The sequence below is a fragment of the Cynoglossus semilaevis genome, chromosome 17 (assembly GCF_000523025.1).
Source record: "Cynoglossus semilaevis isolate Cse_v1.0 chromosome 17, Cse_v1.0, whole genome shotgun sequence".
In the NCBI taxonomy this organism is placed as follows: Eukaryota; Metazoa; Chordata; class Actinopteri; order Pleuronectiformes; family Cynoglossidae; genus Cynoglossus; species Cynoglossus semilaevis.
Genome location: NC_024323.1, coordinates 7557690 through 7577114, shown reverse-complemented (window position 1 = coordinate 7577114; position 19425 = coordinate 7557690). Strand labels below are relative to the sequence as shown.

Genomic DNA, 19425 nt, shown 5'->3' with positions numbered 1-19425 from the left:
GCTAGTATCTGTTCTGCGCTTGCCACACTTGCCTTTCCATGAACATGTTCTCGGTGCTCTTTGTTGGTAAGAAGCCCACATCAGTGTTGTTCTCTTTAGTGCGGAGGTGAAATCGTGAGTCATTTGACTGATCTGTGTATGTGTGTAGTTTGGTGGAGGACTCCCCCCAGGGGCTCGCAGACTGCACTAATCCTGCTCTCGGTCTGGAGGAGCTGCTGAGACAGCGAGCCACTGAGCTCAAAGGAAAGGAGGAAAGTCAGGTAGGTGACACTGAAGGTTTAGCAAAAGATCCCATCAACTCTGTGAAATGACAATAATCCTAGTCAAATTACTGGTCACATTCATATGTCTTTGTGCCCAACAGGAAGAGCTGGACTTCTGTGAACATTTAAGAAGCATGTGTTTCCATGGTCGGCCATCAGATGACAGTGGGATGGATCGCTAAAATATTTTTTTCACATTTCACCTGCCATGGTAATACTGTACAAAACTGTAACATGGTTGTGGAACAACACACTTGTCAATACTTGCATGTACTCCAGACTTTTACTTTGTAAATTATTGTTGTGCAGGGTATAACTCCTCTGTTTGTTTTTTTAGTCCATTGTATCTTAAGCACAGAATATGTGTTTATATATTTCTCTAATACAAAGCAACTGCAAAAGATGTCGTCCAATTGATTTTTTTTCTTCCTTTTTGCACATCAAATGTTATTTTTTATTTTAAACTTTATTTATTAATTGGGGGAAAAAAGCAGAGTACATTGGTACACCTTTCAGTCACTCTTAAATACATACATCTTTTGGGTTGTCAGTATGCTCATCGATTATGAAATAAAAAAATACACATAAATGATGCTCTGCTTCAGCCTTTTAAAGTGGCAAACATCACAATCAAATGTAATTGAGTACTTTTAAGCATTAAAAAAACATATTTAAACAAACAAAAGAACTTTAAAGCTACAAAGATGTCTCTTATGTTTTGAGAGTGAAAAAGAAACTATGAAACCCAAAAAACGATCTCGTTTAAAGTATAGCACTCTGGTTATGCTTCAGTTTAAAGGCAGTTTCAAAATTAAAACCTCAGGCATCCAGCAGAGGAACTGAGTTAGGACCTCTTCCATTTTGCAAACTCATTTTTGTTTGCTTCTGCTTTTACATCACCGACAGCAATTAGTAGCTGTGCCAGATAATACGTTACCATTACAATACTGTTCCCATGCTCGAGGTTTGGGATCACCTTAAAAAGTTGCAGTGATAAGGCAACATCTGACACAATGAAGCTCAGACTCCCCAACACTGTTGGTGTGTGCCCTGTCCGAATTGCTAATGTTCCCATAAGAGAAATTAAAAAAGTGTAAACAGCCACACCTGGAACTATGAGGTCAGAGTTTGGTGCCTTCTTCAGGGATGGATAAATGTACATATAGAAGGCTGCCCCCACTATGAAAAAAATTAAAGACAGATAAAGTTTCCAGGAGGGAGTTGATTTCTCTGAATATCGGCTTGAAAGGAATGTGAGAGAATACATCAGGTGAGCCATGGCAAAGGCACCCATCCCTGAAAAACAGATGTGAGACACTTAAATTATAAAAACATTATTTACTACCGGTCTGGTCAACACAGGTTAACATGCTAGTGGTAACACCATAGGTTAGTCAAGGAGGGGGCTGACTGTATTTCTAGGAAATGCAGAGTTCTTTGTAATAATTGCTTAACTGATGACAAGAACTTTTCCCGCCATCTACTGTACATCTGACATGCTGTTTAAAGGTACTTAAAAACACAAACAACAAGTCCAATGCTATTACAATTAATACCAATACTGACTACGTGATTTCTTTTATGTAAATTCACCAATGTCCAGAAAAACATTTGATGCAGAACAACAGGCCCTTGTTGAAATACAATGAAATGAACTGATACCATTATCATCTGTGTGACCTTTGAACTGGTTCCAGCGTAGGATACTACTGACACACAACTTTAATTGTTTTATTTAGCTTTCTTTACAGTTTTTTTAATCAAGCAATTTATTGTTTTGTCAGAATAACATTGTGTTATTCTCTTGTTATAAAATGTAAAGAAAAAGTAATATCTAGACACTTCTGCCAAACCAATGTCTGTGTAGCTGGGAGTTCCAAGTGTACTGGGCAGTAGTTAGTGAGAAACATCAGTTTAAAACATATACTACACACTCTTTTAAAAGTAAACTACACGTCAAAACATACATATATTCTTGTCTGTTTCCATCCCACAAAAAGGATTTATAACCTTTAATAATGAGCCATTTCCTGGTGCACTGATGCTGCCCCGCCCTCGTCTGTTTCTTACATTTTAATGAAAGCTCATTAACTGTAATTAAAAGCTTTGCGTTATTTATGTTTTTGTTTTTTTCCTGTACAGCTATGAGGATCACAGTGGTAAAAGCATCAACAAAACTGTATTTTTTTTCCCAACCTCCTTTGTGTGATGCACTCACTCACCATGTATAAAAAGGTCAGACCAAACCAAACATGCGTCGCCAACAGCTGAGAAGATGAGCCCTCCTGCAACTCCCAGCAGGCTCTGACCTCCATTCCAGCTGACAACCACTGCAGCCAGGAGTAGAGCTGGTGCTGACTTCACACCTGCACCAATGATGGAAGAAGGGGAGTCAGGAGTCCGAAGGTAGAAATACAGGGCTGCGGACAGAAAGAAGGGTAAGAGGTAGAAGAGAAGGGCGCAGGACTGGGAGAGGAAGAAGAGAGACAGAGAGACATGTCAAAACCTTAAAACATGAAATCAGAGTTAGTAAAAAAACAACAAATACACGTTTTGTTTCTCACCATGTTTCTCCTTTGCCGTCTGTCATAGGCAGCTGTCTCAAGGATGTCCATCTTCTTGGATGAGATTGTTTTAGTCCCTCGTTGTTTACCACCAGATATAATCCACAATGCTCTGGACCTGTTCTCCTCTCCGCCTCACCTCACTCCTCTGCCGTGTCTCCCAGTTTGCCGTCACGGCAATGAACTTTAGACTGATTCAACTCTGATTGTTCTCTGATAATCAATGACTGTTTTGAGTTTTCATGGTCAAACAGCTGACCTTTGACCTCTCCAGTTGGAATACATCGCTGACATCAGCACTCGGAGGGCAAAGTTAAAGTGGATGAAAAGTCAAAGCGAAATGCTAATATCTTATTTTCTATTTCATGTCATGTATATTAAGGCATTAATGACAGCAGATCAGTGTGTACTGTACGTAACACCGTCTACATGTCTGTGAACTTTTCACAGTAAAATGTAGTAAACCTGCTTCAGTGCCAAATCATATGTCAACAAACATGTCTCAACACGGAAGTTTAGGATCAAAGAACAATTTTAAAATAAAAGGACGAAAAGATTATTTAACATTGTAATGCTTTTGCTCACCACTGGGCTGCACTGTCACGTTTCTACGACAGGACAGGAGTCTCACTGTCACAGCAGGAAGTTGAAACTAAAACAAACACACCAGAATCAAAGAAGAACACACCTGTGCCTTACACATGGTGGTGATGAAAAAGAGAATAAAAAATAAATAAATAAACAGACTGGAACTAAAATAAACTCTGTCTTCAACACAGTCACACAGGCTCAAGAAAAGACAATTATTAACCATGGCCTGTTCCGGTCAAACTTTGTACTGTGCTTTTCCTACAATTCCTGGAGCTGAGGAGTTGGGAGCTGTGTTTGTGTGGAGGAGACGCTGTGATCTGAAGGCGTGTTGGATTATCGGGTAAGTGGAGCAATAAATGCTGTGAGTGCCGTTCCAATGAGAAGGAGATTGGGGAAGATGAGATATAAAGTAAGTCATTTGCAGGTTTGAGGTTTTTATCAGCATGTTTTATTGTCTGTGTACAGGACATGGCAGCTGAGTCTTCCCTGCTGAGGATCGGAGTTGTAGGATATGGACATTTAGGTTGAAACTTGCATGTCAAAAGCCATGACATCAGCCAAAAAGAAGAATCCTTCATGTTGATTATGTAATACTGCATTTTCCTGTGTGTGTGTTTGTGACGTGTTCAGGTCAGTTCTTGGTGGAGAAGATCGTTAAAGAAGGAACTGCTCTTGGTTTGACTCTGGGTTTTGTTTGGAACAGGAATCCTGACAAACTCAAGGGTTTAATTCCTGATCAGCTCATACTTAAAGATTTATCACAATTTGCAGACAGGTGTGCATTCACACAACTACGTACACACACACACACAAACGCTCTAAAATATATCCACACACACATTTATGAATTACCGTCATTATGTGACACCATGTTTCCTCTGTGCACCATTTGCCTGATGATGTTAAACGTTGGATAACCTCCACATGTGTTCTACAGGAGCTGTGATGTAATAGTGGAAGTGTGTCATCCTCAGATTGTCCAGGAATTTGGACCGAGCTTCCTGTCTCTGTCTCACTTCATGGTGAGATTTTTGGGTCGTGGCTACACACTTTTATTTTTAAAAACCTAGTCATCAGTGATAAATTCCACTTGCAGGAAGGGGACTACACTTCCTAATGTGTCACAAAAACTGAAGTAACTGAAGTACAGATAGAGTCATGTGATCATGTGTGTGTTTTTCTCTTGCCCCAGGTTGGTTCTCCCTCTGCTCTCGCTGATCCTGACCTGAACAAGAAGCTCCGTCATGTGGCCCAGCAGTCCGATAAGACACTCTACGTTCCCAGTGGTGCATTATGGGGAGGCCAGGACATTCAGCGGCTGAATGACAGTGGGACTTTAAAGGTTAGTGCAGAAGGGCAAGAACATTCAGTTGCTGCTTTTTAATGTGACAGCGTCAGTAAATACAGTCCTCTAAAATGATTCAACACCTGTTGCAGAACAGGTTTAATGGCAGAATTAAAAAACGCCAATTATTTCGAAAAGAAACAACTCAAACAAAGTGAATTTAAATAGCTCTGAGTAATACTTAATTCAAGATTGAACAAACATTAGCATATGAGGTGATGCTCCTTGTTTTTACAATTTCCACTCAAAAATGTAGGATCATATGGACAAACCGTTGTATATAACTATAATAATCATTTCTTTCTCTTTACTTCTTTCTTCAGGCCTTGTTTATTAGAATGTCCAAACACCCTTCATGCTTCCGGCTAACAGGGGACGTCCTCTCAGACTGGACAGAGGGAGAGGGCAGGCGGGTTTTATTTCGGGGCTCAGTGGCAGACCTCTGCCCTCAGGCTCCCAACAACGTAAACACCATGGCGGCGGCAGCAGTAGCAGCGGGAACACTGGGCTTCTCTGGTGTTCAGGGGGAGATTGTGTCTGACACAGCGTGGGTACTCCTAACGCCGGACTAACCCTACAGTATATACTCTTTGTCACATGATGTACGAGTTATTACAGCCTCAGCTCCATCATGCCACAGGTTAAGCGACTACCATGTGGTGGAGGTGGAGGTGACCGGCCCTGGAGGCTTCTCTGTACACGCAGTGAGGAGGAACCCAGCCAAACTTGGAGCTGTGACTGGCAGCGCTACTTACAACTCCTTCTGGAACAGTTTACTCAGTGAGTCAACGTCCACACTAACTGTAGCTCGACCTGAAAGAGTATCAGGCAAGGATTACATAAAAGAGACCATAGAATTATCTACAGACAGTATTTATTCCTCCCTCATTAACAGTGGTTCTAGTATTAACTTATATGACATAGGGCCGCAGTCATAAAGCAAAGATTAAGGTGCAGTATAGGACGTTAGCTTATTAGCGTAAGCTTAACCTAGCCAAGCCACTAAAAACTGACTATTAAAAGTTTTATATCTAAACTATATAAAACGTGTAATCTTGTTTTTGTTTTTTTTTGGGTGAAAAAATCACTTGAAAAAAATCATTTGAGGTGAGAATTTAACCCTCATTTTCTCTCTTTCTCCTACAGTTTGCAAAGGTCACGGTGGCCGTGTTCACTTGTGCTGACGCCTGTTTCTCACCCTGAAGGATTTGCCTATTTTTATGGTGAAACACTGTATTCGCTATTCAACATATGTGTGTACTAATAAAGTACATTCACAAGAAAAAGAAAAAGGCAGTTTTTGTTGATTGTAAAATATTTAAATATTTAAACTTTATTATAAGTTCATCTGTTGTGAATGGGGAAAATAAAATGCTAATCGTGAGTGTAGAATGTAGGTTTTTGCTTTCAGTTTGAAGCGTGAAACATACATCAGATCAACTTATCATAAATCTCCCTTTTTGTCATACATCTCTCTTTTTTTAAGCACTTTCCTACCGCTTTTGTTTCAAAAATAAATGCATGCATCAACGGCCATCATGGAAGACTGTGATGTAGAAACCACACAATGCCACTGAATTTGTTGTTTTGTGTGTGAGATAGTTTCACTTTACCTCCACTTCACAGACAGAGTATTATCGTCACACCAAACATTCTAGTTGTCTGAGGCTACACACGTTTATACGAAGATGTTCCTACTTCTGTGTGTAAGTATACATATTATCTTCTAGACTCACAGTAATACACATAAATATCTATGTATGTAATCCAGTGTTACTGCACTGGGGTATCCAGCACTTTGTGTCATCTTTAATGTTGTTAGTAAGCTCAATGTAGCCATTGTTATTACTCCACAGTGTGGCAGCCCTCTGCCCTCAGGCTCCCAACAACGTAAACACCATGGCGGCGGCAGCAGTAGCAGCGGGAACACTGGGCTTCTCTGGTGTTCAGGGGGAGATTGTGTCTGACACAGCGTGGGTACTCCTAACGCCGGACTAACCCTACAGTATATACTCTTTGTCACATGATGTACGAGTTATTACAGCCTCAGCTCCATCATGCCACAGGTTAAGCGACTACCATGTGGTGGAGGTGGAGGTGACCGGCCCTGGAGGCTTCTCTGTACACACAGTGAGGAGGAACCCAGCCAAACTTGGAGCTGTGACTGGCAGCGCTACTTACAACTCCTTCTGGAACAGTTTACTCAGTGAGTCAACGTCCACACTAACTGTAGCTCGACCTGAAAGAGTATCAGGCAAGGATTACATAAAAGAGACCATAGAATTATCTACAGACAGTATTTATTCCTCCCTCATTAACAGTGGTTCTAGTATTAACTTATATGACATAGGGCCGCAGTCATAAAGCAAAGATTAAGGTGCAGTATAGGACGTTAGCTTATTAGCGTAAGCTTAACCTAGCCAAGCCACTAAAAACTGACTATTAAAAGTTTTATATCTAAACTATATAAAACGTGTAATCTTGTTTTTGTTTTTTTGTGGTGAAAAAATCACTTGAAAAAAATCATTTGAGGTGAGAATTTAACCCTCATTTTCTCTCTTTCTCCTACAGTTTGCAAAGGTCACGGTGGCCGTGTTCACTTGTGCTGACGCCTGTTTCTCACCCTGAAGGATTTGCCTATTTTTATGGTGAAACACTGTATTCGCTATTCAACATATGTGTGTACTAATAAAGTACATTCACAAGAAAAAGAAAAAGGCAGTTTTTGTTGATTGTAAAATATTTAAATATTTAAACTTTATTATAAGTTCATCTGTTGTGAATGGGGAAAATAAAATGCTAATCGTGAGTGTAGAATGTAGGTTTTTGCTTTCAGTTTGAAGCGTGAAACATACATCAGATCAACTTATCATAAATCTCCCTTTTTGTCATACATCTCTCTTTTTTTAAGCACTTTCCTACCGCTTTTGTTTCAAAAATAAATGCATGCATCAACGGCCATCATGGAAGACTGTGATGTAGAAACCACACAATGCCACTGAATTTGTTGTTTTGTGTGTGAGATAGTTTCACTTTACCTCCACTTCACAGACAGAGTATTATCGTCACACCAAACATTCTAGTTGTCTGAGGCTACACACGTTTATACGAAGATGTTCCTACTTCTGTGTGTAAGTATACATATTATCTTCTAGACTCACAGTAATACACATAAATATCTATGTATGTAATCCAGTGTTACTGCACTGGGGTATCCAGCACTTTGTGTCATCTTTAATGTTGTTAGTAAGCTCAATGTAGCCATTGTTATTACTCCACAGTGAAAACCCCTTAGCTTCCCTGCTGGTGTAACTAAAAAAATACCGTCAGCATACAGTCAAAATGACAGCTATTGTTTTTGAACCCAAAAACTCACGAGGTATGAAAATGTTGGGAAGATACTGACACTGATGCAGATTTTTTTTTACAAAAAGCCAATATTCAATGTATCATTTGCTTTGCTACAGAATCTCTACAGGTAGCTGTTTTGATGTTTACTAGAAGGTTACTAGTGAATTTCAGAATGTGTTGCATGAATTGTACATATTGTTTGTGTGTATGTGGGTGTGTGTGTCAGTTTTTCTCATCGATCACACCATTGCTGTTCCCGTTGGCCCCATGCACAGAAGACTTATTTTTGAACGGCATGCTAAAGGGCTGGCGAATGTTCACTCGGTCTTTCTCTGCCTCCAGATCCTCATCATAGCGCTCGTCTTCGTCGTCATCCTCGGCTTCGCTGTGGTGAGGAGAAGAATGGCGCGACAATGCTGGGGATGGAGGCACAGAGGCAGGCCGGGGGTAACGGAAGCCTGACGTCTAAGGTTTAAAAAAAAAAAGTGTGAAAAGTTGTTTAGAGTATGAAGCAGCTGAAACGACTTTGTCTGACTCTTCAAGGACACAGGACTGAACTTACTGATGTAGGATCATGAGGGACATAGATGTAAGTGTCGGGGAAGGCTTTAGCCAGGGCCATGTGACGGGCAGCCACATAATACTAATAGGTAACAGAAACAAGAAAACATTAACATCTTTAAGTAATACCTGATAAACAATTAATTGTGAATATAAAGTGTGCAGTTATTCATTTTTTGAAAACAAAAGAGTTGTAAAAAAAAAAGGAACCGTCTCAAAATCTTTCAGCAAAACTCCATGTATTTTCTTGCAACTTTGTGGAAGGGGAGTTATAGCACACATCAACATCAACATCAACATCACCTGCTAGCTAACTTTTGTCTTATATACAGTGGACAGGGTCAAATGTATGAGGTGTTCTCATGACGTATTCGAATTCATTTAGATTTATACAAAATACCAATTTGTATCAACCAACTAAACACGATGACAAGGGCATTCAAACTGGCGTTAGAGCACCCCCTGTTGGCAATTAAGTGGAGAAACATACACTACACTCGATGACCGTCTACTCCATTGTTAAGTGTTGGTATCCTCACCCTGCCCAGGTATCTCCAGTCCAGGAGGTCACTCAGGCGCTCAGTGCGATTCCTCTGGATGATCCTCTGGCGACGGCTCTGTTTGCAGAACTGGAACAGGAAGGATGTGAGCTGGTTACAGGACTCGTCTACCCCTCGGTACCGCCTGTCCAGGATGTAAATACCTGCAAAGAAAAAAACAGCATGATATAAAACAGAACCAATCATCCAGAAATTATTTTTATTTTTTTTAAATCAACTCCATGAACAAAGATGCATTTTAACCATTAAAAAAACAACAACAAATAAACACACCATACGCTGTGGGGTCTGCTATGTGTTCCTCCATGAAACAGCCAAAGCCGGACAGGTTGGTGGAAATCGATGGAATTCCCATGACAGTGCACTCGGCTGATAATGACATATGTTTAGAGACCAGGTATTTCACTTTGATACATAGTATATTTAAACGTGGTGTTAGAGGAGGAAGTCGTACCAGGAGTATAGCCCCATGGTTCATAGTAGGAAGGAAAGACACCAAGATGGCAGCCACGTACAAACTCCTCATAATCCATTGGTAGTAATGGAGAAGTTGATGACAGGAACTCTGGATGGAAGATAATCTAACACAGAAAAAATATTTGAGTATACACCTTCCTTAAATAATAATTATATATTTATCATACCTCTCCTAACTTTAGAAAACATTGCTACAATCCTGCAGCTTTTAATTCCCTATTTAAACAAACAAACAGATAAGTAGTAACAGTAGTACCTTGACTCGGTCAGAAGCACTGTTGAAAAGGCCGATGCGACGAACAGAGTTGAGGATGGGATCACTGCCGTCGTCCAGCATGTTGTGGGTACAGATTGGAGGTTGGCTCTGTCTCTGGGTGGCAAAGATGGCCCGCTTCATGATGGTGAAGTCCTCTTTGTCCAGCATCTTTGATACATCTGGCAGCTGCCCACTTAGGAAACAGAGACACTGTGAATGTCTTTATGTTCACTTACCCAGAGCTTAAAATGAATAACAGTACTGATGAATTTTCTTTAGTAATGCGTCAGATTTAACAAGAATACATACACTAAAAGTGATTCGTAAAGTTTTTTTCCAAAGCGTTCCTTCACCGTATGAGCGGTGTCCCTGATGGAGAGAAAAAAAACAACAAACTTATATAAATAGATTGTCTTACTCAAACCAAACTTTGTTTTAAATAAAATTAAACCTCACCACAGCTGTTTCCTGACTGCCTGGCCCTTTAAAGTCTCAACGTTGAAGTTGTTTGTCCGAGCTGGCATGATGAAAAACGCAATGACCGTCACATCACTGTGGTTCACCTGTAACAGATATGGCAGGAAAACACTCAGGTCTGGTTTTTAAATAATTTCTTCCAACTGATCGGAGGTTTCACAGGAGAGAACTAACAAAGACTTACCCTCAGGAGATAGTTGAGTCTGGCCAAAGCTTCCAGGAAGATGTCAGCACCTTTGTTGGAGAACTCATACCTTCCAGCGATGAACAGAAACAAACACTTGTCCAAGTTGAAGTCAAGGTGTCTAGAAATGAAACCAATGAGATTAAACTGTTAGAATATGATAGAAATATGAAGCTCAGAAATGTTTTATTTTTTCTTGTTGGAAAACTGTTGTTCCTGACTTAACTACATGTAAATATTCTCATTCACCCCGTGACTGGGACGAATGACAATGTATGCAGACATGTAACATTAGCCCTAACACAACCTGCAGATGCTGCAGTTTGGACTTTGTTGTGATATGGTGTCATGTGTCACCACTGTGTGGTCCCTGACCCGTAGAAATGTCCTCTGATGAACTCCTGAATGCGACTCTTGCTCTGAGCGTGGAGATTTTGAAACTCGTGCATGGCTGAGAACTTTTTCACATTGAGGCCATTGGGAGTAACAATGTCTGTGAGTCAAACACAAAAGCGTCAATAAAAAAGTATGACCTAAGGTCAAGTCTCTGGATCATGTCCACAGACATTCTGTAGTACAACGAACCTGGTTTCCTCTTCAGCAGGTGTTCTGCCTCCACGGCTGTAATATGCGACACAGTGGTGAAGACATGGGCGCAGTGTGCGGCCGCCCGTTCTAAACAGTAGCGATGGTAGATCTGTCTATCTCCTGCTTCCTTGTCCAGATTAAACTGAACGGATGACACAAAAATAAAACTCACTAAAGAATCATGATTCCTTGTTAAAATTGTGGTTCTGTGTAAAAAAGTTGTCCACATCTAAAAACAAACAACAAAAACATACCTCTGAGAGATTATTATAAAAGTCCACATTCCCTGCACACAAGTATCGCCCCAGTAGAGTAGCGTGAGTGGTGAAGATGGTTGCAACAGGAAGATGTCTGTGTCTGCACAACACCAGTCCCAGACCGGCCAACCACTCATGGAAGTGGGCCACAATGTGTGGAGGCTCCTCACATTGAGCCGCGTACTGTGATGAAACAAAACATAACCATAGAATAATCCCATGTTTTTCAACCTTCGGGTTGCAAATACACCTGGGGTCACCTGGAATTCAAATATGGTCGCCTGAAATGTCTAAATTATGATTAAATACAGCATACAATCTTAAAAAGAAGTATTCTTTCACTTTCAGGAATATAAACCAGGTTCAAATTAAATGCAGCATATAAAAATATTTGAGCTAGCGTATCTCAATTGACGGATTTGATCACAAGACTGCACAAGTAACAGCTACTAAAATATCTCTGTGGTCGTCAGAACTTTTAATACCAAAATGGGGATACAAGACAAAAAACCACTGGGTCATTGTCAGCCAATAAAAGACAGCATTTTAGATATTATGAATGGCTATAATTCAACTGCGTACAAATCATGTCCGGTATATGAAGCTGCTGACCTCTCCCAAAAGCCAGGCGGTCAGGAAGCCAAACAGTACAGCATCATTGGCTTCACGGTCAAACCAAGGCACGCCGATGTCACAAAGTTCCCAAAGTTCGCTCTTCCATCGGTCCAGGGACCAGGCAGTAAATCCCACATCAATCAGAACAACATAGGGGCTGCCTTCAATGAGCCAGCGCCCAAAGTAGACCTGCAGGTAAATAATGGAAGGACAGGTGAAAAAGGTTTCTTGTTATTTTATTTTTTTAATGAGGAAATTTGAACCTAAAATGTGAAGAGGGTGTCCAAAGAAGAATCAATTTTAAAACATGGTAATGTGAATGAATTCATTCAAAGCTTGTGCTAGTAAAGACAAATTTCAGACCAGACATTTTTATATTTTACAAAACTGTCTAATGAAAAATACAATAAATAATAATACGTACCAGCTTTAAAAAAATGTTTCAAAAACTACAATCAAACCTGTTGCTCGGGAATTCTTAACAATGCTGTTACAAATGAATAATTTACCACAAACGTGGTTTGTCCAAGTTTTGGACACACAGAATCCCATGGAGAAAAAGGAAAATGAAACCCACTGTGGGGTGATGCAACTTATCACCACCACCTGGCTGGGACTGGTAGGCAGTTGTGTCACATGAGCACATGTACTGGACACATTCAGTGTCAGCTGTCATTTATGAATCTTCACTGACCTTGAAGAAAGACACGCTTCTATTCAGCAGTTTACATTTGGAGAGGGTTTCTGAACATAATGGCTTTATGTGTGTATATTTGTGTAATTAAATCAACAAATCAACCCATCTTATTGTCTCACTCTCTCTCTTTTAGGCTACGTGTTTGTTTCTTTAATATAAAATGTCCTCACATTGTCTCATCGGATCAATGTGTATTTGATTTTAATCAGGGCAATAAAAAATAAACTGAAATCTCCTGCAACACTAGCTATTGTGTTCATGTGTGAACCAGTAATGGAGATAAACTGTGATATTCCAGGTAGGCTTGAAATAAAAGGATGGACTATCTTATTAAAATACATCAATCAACACAACCATGGCTGGCCTTGACCCATAATTCCTCAGCAGTCCCACAGTGACACAGCACAAAGCCCTTAAACTATCACACACACACATGGACAGTCATCTATTTCTGTCCCGTGTCCATGTGGAAAACAGAGACGCTGATACAACCTCTAACCTTTGAAAGGAAATGTCACGGTGTTTTTAGCTGTGGCTGAGGACAGAAGGTGGAGCAGAAATACCACAGACTGTCAGAACCAGCTCTTCTATGAACTCATCTCAGTCCAGCTGAGAACAGCTTCTCTGTTCACGCCAGTTTCAGTCCTCACACTCAAGAGTGTGAGTTTGTGTGTGTGTTTACACTGTATGAATGGCAGTACCTTACATCCACTGGAGTTCATTTTGTCAATGGTTCTCTTCAGTGTGGGGTTGGTGGGCTCGATTAACTCCACCTGTGTGCGCACGTTGCTTTCCACGTAGGGACCCACCAGGAAATAGTTCTCCCCCCATTCCTCTGCGGTCAGACGGGCTTTGGTTTGGATGACAGTGTAGATGCCGCCAACTTCACGTGTGCAGCAAAAGTGTCAAAAGTCAAAACAAAGATACTGTGTCATCCAGCGGTGTAAATACACAACACTCGACAGAGAATATGGATTAAAATGTCATAAAACTGACTGTTTTTATTAACTTTTATTAAATTTTGTGTATTTAATTCTATAAATATACAAGTCTTTTACTGTATTTTTAACTGTTATTAAAATGAAAATCATTTGCTCAAGTACAAATTACATCTTCCACCTTTTTTTTTTTTTACATTTTACTGAACAAAACAAGACCTTTTTTTTATTATTCTTACACACACACACACACACAAAACATGTAAAAGAAAAAAAAAACACATACCTTTATTTGCAACCTCCCAGGCAATTTCAAAAAGAACGGCGTCCTCCAAATCAAACTCTTCGTCCCATTCCTCCAGTCCTGATAGGGACGTGACAGACAGGCTGCGAGCCAGCGGCATCCTGGGTAAACACAGAAACCATTCATCCAAGAACTACATATAAACAAATTGAGTTCTCTCAGAGAGTTTTAACTCTTTGTTCACACAGACTACGACTGAACAGTCTGGGGAGGTACTGCAGTTTAAAAAAAAAAGCAGAAGTTAAATGACTCGCAGGAAGTCGTCAAAAAAAGTAGTTCTTGAGAATTCTAACTTAGTATCAAACTGCCCTCCTTTAGTGACACATTTCTGATTAAAAAAGAGACCTGAAGATGAACCTGAATTTAATTCCTTGATTTACTTTTCAAAATAGTTCATGAATGTTAATTAATGTAATTATTGTAATTATTGTTAAGTATTATTAATAAAACAAAGTACTTAAAGTACTGTCTTTTTTAAAACACTGTTATTTGCTGTAGACAAACATCAATGATCTGACAAGAAATGTTGTCATAAACGAGGTTTCTGAACAACAGGGAACTTTGATTGGGATTCACACAGAAGTGGTTGACAAGGAAACACTTTCTACAGGTGCTCCAACATTTGCTGATCACTGTAAAAACATATTGTTTGTGTTGTAGCCCCTGATAAGAGCTCTCCTCAGTATTCCTATCACTGTGGTTGGGATAATATGTAACGACCACAGGGTTGGTCAGGAGTTTGTCCTACAGCCACAGAATGAGTTGTGTTTAAGAATGTTTGATGGGTACAGTTGAAATAGTCCCTGCCTATAACATCAAAGTTAAAGAAATAATTTATTTAAAACATACAACACATTCCTCTCTTCCCCTCTACATTAGCCTAGCTGTCAGTTGCACAGCTGTTTTTGAATGAAATGTGATGATGATAAAGTAGAGCAGTACTGTAGCTGAAACCAACAGTTTTAAGTGGTTCCTTCCCTATGACTTAAACATGCAGTGCAGTGGTGTTTTGTTAGGAACAGGATCACGTTGTTGATCACTTTTAATAATAAGTTGATCAAATCAGAAACAAAACCTGATTCAACAATATGGTTAAACCTAACAAGCTCACCTGGTAAATTTGGTCTATGTTCTATAAGATGTTCCTGTTTTAGAATACCCAAACATGTATCTACTACAGGTGTATTTTTCTGTGCTTTAGTCAAAAGAATGATAATATTCTGAGTCAAACACAATTCAAACATTGAAACATACTTCGACCATTTCGGCAGTAACCTAAAAAGACACAGTAACCTGTATCTGTCCTCACACCAGTTGCATGCTAAATAAACAAACAAAAGAGAAAAAAAATCAATAAACTCGATGACCAGGTTTCATCATTCATCTGTGTATCTTTCTGGCTGCATGTGCTGCACTGTTTACCATCTGGCATGGTAATGGCCCATGAGAACAAATATATTGAAATATTTTGAGTTTGTATGAAATATGTAAATCCACAGGGTCAACAGACAGATCTACACACTGACTTTACTACAATAACACACAGTAATATGCACCACTTTCCAGAAACTGAATCTGTCTGGCTCTGCTATTTTGAGTCAATGTCAAGTTTTCAAATCCCTACTACTACAAATGTGTGGCAAATGAGTGGCTAATACCTTAATGACTCTAGTATTGTGACACCTCCAAAGTGAACAGCACCCAGAAAAAACAGGCCGACCTGATGAATGGGCGTTCTCTATACAGACTGTTCCTCTGAGTATGTATATTTATTAACTGAGGCACGCTCCTAAGAAGGAGATGCCTCACAAGTCATTCTCCACAGGATTCAGGTTTCCACATCACATCACAGGAACGGCCTGTGCAGTCAGACAATCATGCTCTTACATGCACGTTGTCAACTGAAATCTGAGGTCAGCTTCCTGTACCAACAGCAGAATGTGGAAACAGTGCAAGTCTGGTTTCACAAGGGCTAAAGGGCTAATACAGAATCATACTGGTAACAATAAAATTACTGACTGATATATATGAGATTTAGGGACAGAATACATCCCTATTTTATCAGTGCCTTAAACTCCTTTTTCTTTTCTTTTTGGCTAGGCTAAACTTAATATTTGTTACTTTATATTTATAGTTACATTATAGCTAACTTTTAGCTCTGAGTGTACTTAGCCACAGCTAAAATAGGCTATATACAGTAATTCTAAAATAAAAACTTGTACTTCATTCTTTCTTTTACAGTTATGAGGCCATGTCATAGATACTGTGCATAAACCAATTGCTATTGTCACTGTTCTAAGGGGACCACTTAACTGTGGAGTTTGACCCAGAGTTATGTAAAGATCAAACATCAGGCAAAAAAAGAGCTCAACAAGCACTTTCTCAAATAGACATTGAGTCAATGTCACAATGACAACATCTGGTCCTGTCCTAGTATTTCAGCCGGGATCACCTGAGGTACTGGTCTCAAACACCAGTAAAAATATTCTCTGAATGGTACAGTCACAGTATCAATTGTACAGTCACAGTATCAGTGGTACAGTCACAGTATCAAACTAACTAGAGAACAATAAAAGCCAAGTACAGTGACAAAAATGTGACATGTACAACACTTTATGAAAAAAAAAGTTGAACGTATCGCTAGGTATGTTATGATAGTGTATAACATATATACTGTTACCAATGTAATAAAACAAAATAAATATTTTATATTGTTTAAAATGTGCATTATCATTACGAATGATATGGGTTTTTTATCTTTTAGTTATTTTTTAAAAATTAATTTTTGAATTATTATTATACAATCCAGTGGGCCTACAGGTTCCACAGGGACAGAACCAGAGCTTCCACAACTCACGTCCCAAAACCATGCCAGGGACAAGGACGCAAAGCTCGGCCACATTTTGTGCTGTGGTCCGTGGACCTCATGTATCCTATAAAATAGACAGTATATTTGTCGGTCGTGTGTTCACCCTGCTCTAATGCGCATCATCCTATGAGATCAGATGGGCTGTAAGGCGAACGTGACATCAAGCACCTACTGTTGAAACCCTGCTGCTGCTGAAGCTGCTGCGGGGACGCGCAGAGGACACGGAGTCCCGATGCGCGTACACGATCGTAGAGGAAGTACAGGTTGTTCGCAACAAAGCTAAGTTCAGGTAAAATACATAAATATCTACTCACCCGTAGGCTTTTCCCAACTTCAGCAAGACGAACTAAACATCAGCAGCTGTCGCAGTCTATCCACACAAACAAGACTTCAGCTGAGAACGTGTGTCTGTGTGTGTGCGTGGGAAAAGGGGGCGGCGGCTTCACTTAAAGACATAGTTTACTTTTTTTAAAAAGCGACTAACGTTAGTCTGCAGCACATGTTGTCTGTATTATTGTTAAAATGCCACATTACAATATTTAGTCTTTAGTCTAGACTATTGCTAACATCACCAGCTATCATTTGCCGCTAGGCTCTTACGGACTTGGTGTTCAACATTTCCCAGAAGTCATTGCACATCTAATGCAAGAATCATTTGAGCAGATATTGGACAATTTACCCTAATTGGCAAGCGACTCATGTTCTGCTTAACAACATTTATTTAAGCAGAACTAAATTTTGCATATTAAGTGACTCAGCCCTTGTAAACAGTGTGCAGCTGATGTGTGTTGCAGAAATTAATAAACCACAAGATGCATTTCCTTTTCAAGATGTCTGCAATGCATTGGCAAGGGTTTAAATGAACACATTTATTAAAGGTGAATAAGAGATATAGTGTAAGGATATTGGAAGCTTACGCTGGAAGTGATTTTATGAGACGTGTCCTGGGCAAGTGATTAAAACAGCTTAACCCAGTGTCTCTGTTGGGAGCCAAGTTTGTAGTCTATGTCTACGGCTGGTCCTTGTCCTTAGTACTCAGCATGAATCTTATTAGTCCTATTCAACCAAACCTTAATTAGAAAACCTGAACTGTTGTCTTAAGTCTGATTCACTCTGGTTAAATGTGTTGGTTGCTTTTGTAATGCTTTTGTTGGTCCTGAGTTGCTGCTGTCAAATTATTAATGAGTTTTGGCTTTGTCACCTGTTTATTGTGTGTCTCTGTCCACTCCCTAAAGGAAGTGGGTGTTTTCCTCTTATATGCAACTCTATTGGCTGAGCAAAGATACCAGGTGGTTTAATGGTTGGTGGATCATTTTTTACAATCTATTACACAAATACCATTGACGTGTATTTGTTTTACTCCAACAAGAAGTGCATAAACGCCTCAGAAGACTTAAGTCTAACTAATGATGGTGCCATCCAATAAGGCTGCAGCATTGTTGCTTATAGCTGAAGTTGTAAAACCAGACACAGCATGTTTTTGGTATGTTAACAATCCAAACAAATTAAAACTGCTCCACCCACATGAACCAAGTGCAAACAAATCCACAAGGAAGAAGGGGAAAATGACAGCGTGTGTAAGGGTATTTAGTAGTGGGCATTAAAGGGACACAGCGTTTTCTTCCCTTTTTTGATGTAATTAAAATTAGCAGCTCTGTGACGTGCATGAATGAAGGAAGAGGGCTTGGATGTCCTTTGTTTTTGTGTTCTGCATTGTATGATTTAGATTGTTTCTTTGGATTGGTCAGTCAGGTCTGGTCATGCCAATGGTGACAATTACTCACCCCAACATAAAACCCTACCCCTAAGAGAATATTCAAGTCAGTTATATGTGCAAATTTATTCATCTCTTTATATTTCTAATTATACATTTTCCTTAGTCTTTATTGACAGACATTGGTTTACATCCTCTGCTTGGGCGATAGCATTTTAACTAGTACTTTTCGTTTTCTCTAGTTTTATATATAAAATCAATCTATTACTTATTTCCCTCTAGTCGTGCGCTTTTCCCTCCTTTATTGTTACGTATACAGTGACGCGATTTTGCCGGATCTAACAAAGCATAAGGATCCGACGAACCGCGTTTCACTTCCTCCTTATTTACAACTGCGCTCCCGCCTTTTGTGTGATGTCACTTTCGTATCCCTAAACACAGAGCCCAGTAACAGACCGGAAGTGATGCGCGCTCTCGCTGGTGAAAGTTCACGACTTAAAGAAGTGTGGCGGGAGCTGTTGTCAACAGGGGCTGCATTGGAGAAGCGGCTTCGATTACAAATCGATCGGTTAGATTCGTGACCATCTGATAAAACTGGTGTTGGCAAGTTTCATTAAAAGGTCAGTGTCAGGTTGATAAACATTTATTGGGCACAGTTGTGTGTTTGTTTACCATCGACATTGCTAGCTCTCTGCACCGCAACAAAAAAGTACGTTTTAAGTAAAAACAACATGAACATTACTGCTGAAATATGAAATAGTCGTTAAAGAAGTGTAAATAGTACACTTTTCACACACTAAAAAGCCACGATAAA

At 39.7% G+C, this 19425-nt stretch overlaps 5 protein-coding genes across 7 annotated transcripts in view; 3 read left to right on the top strand and 2 right to left on the bottom strand.

Annotated features, from left to right (window-relative positions):
• The window catches only part of hspbp1 (HSPA (heat shock 70kDa) binding protein, cytoplasmic cochaperone 1), a 2377-nt gene extending 1713 nt beyond the window's left edge, over positions 1-664 (top strand). Inside the window, exons 6-8 of the mRNA XM_008329791.3 lie at positions 6-66; positions 149-260; positions 365-664. Coding sequence (XP_008328013.1) covers positions 6-66; positions 149-260; positions 365-445 — 254 coding nt within the window. The 3' untranslated portion in view covers positions 446-664. The remainder of the gene's footprint in view (positions 1-5; positions 67-148; positions 261-364) is intronic.
• Positions 665-713: 49 nt separating this feature from the next.
• tmem86b (transmembrane protein 86B) lies at positions 714-3256 on the bottom strand. Its single transcript, XM_008329766.3, has 3 exons — positions 2828-3256; positions 2486-2729; positions 714-1559 (listed from the first exon to the last, which is right to left on the bottom strand). The coding sequence occupies exons 1-3, from the start codon at positions 2876-2878 to the stop codon at positions 1108-1110; spliced, it is 747 nt and encodes a 248-aa protein (XP_008327988.1). The 5' UTR covers positions 2879-3256; the 3' UTR covers positions 714-1107.
• A 359-nt stretch (positions 3257-3615) lies between these two features.
• On the top strand, positions 3616-7573 carry aspdh (aspartate dehydrogenase domain containing). Of its 3 annotated transcripts, none has more exons than XM_017040624.2 (9): positions 3616-3758; positions 3884-3941; positions 4049-4193; positions 4356-4440; positions 4611-4760; positions 5087-5215; positions 6642-6736; positions 6830-6969; positions 7335-7573. In XM_017040624.2, the coding sequence occupies exons 2-9, from the start codon at positions 3887-3889 to the stop codon at positions 7370-7372; spliced, it is 837 nt and encodes a 278-aa protein (XP_016896113.1). In that variant the 5' UTR covers positions 3616-3758; positions 3884-3886; the 3' UTR covers positions 7373-7573. The 3 variants fall into 3 exon arrangements, with proteins under 3 accessions (XP_016896113.1, XP_016896112.1, XP_024920017.1); XM_025064249.1 differs by having other exon boundaries at positions 3686-3779; XM_017040623.2 differs by lacking the exons at positions 6642-6736; positions 6830-6969; positions 7335-7573 and adding exons at positions 5404-5543; positions 5910-6152 and having other exon boundaries at positions 5087-5310.
• On the bottom strand, positions 7492-17398 carry gys1 (glycogen synthase 1 (muscle)). The gene is made up of 16 exons (XM_008329763.3): positions 17212-17398; positions 14011-14129; positions 13488-13669; positions 12087-12278; positions 11472-11657; positions 11215-11359; positions 11005-11122; positions 10630-10750; positions 10425-10531; positions 10278-10337; positions 9969-10161; positions 9690-9816; positions 9509-9604; positions 9215-9378; positions 8677-8757; positions 7492-8579 (listed from the first exon to the last, which is right to left on the bottom strand). The coding sequence occupies exons 2-16, from the start codon at positions 14126-14128 to the stop codon at positions 8337-8339; spliced, it is 2133 nt and encodes a 710-aa protein (XP_008327985.2). The 5' UTR covers position 14129; positions 17212-17398; the 3' UTR covers positions 7492-8336.
• Positions 14174-19425, top strand: part of pold1 (polymerase (DNA directed), delta 1, catalytic subunit) — a 13048-nt gene continuing 7796 nt past the window's right edge. The window contains 2 exon segments of the mRNA XM_008329765.3: positions 14174-17186; positions 19053-19231. The gene's annotated coding sequence lies outside the window, so the exon portion shown is untranslated.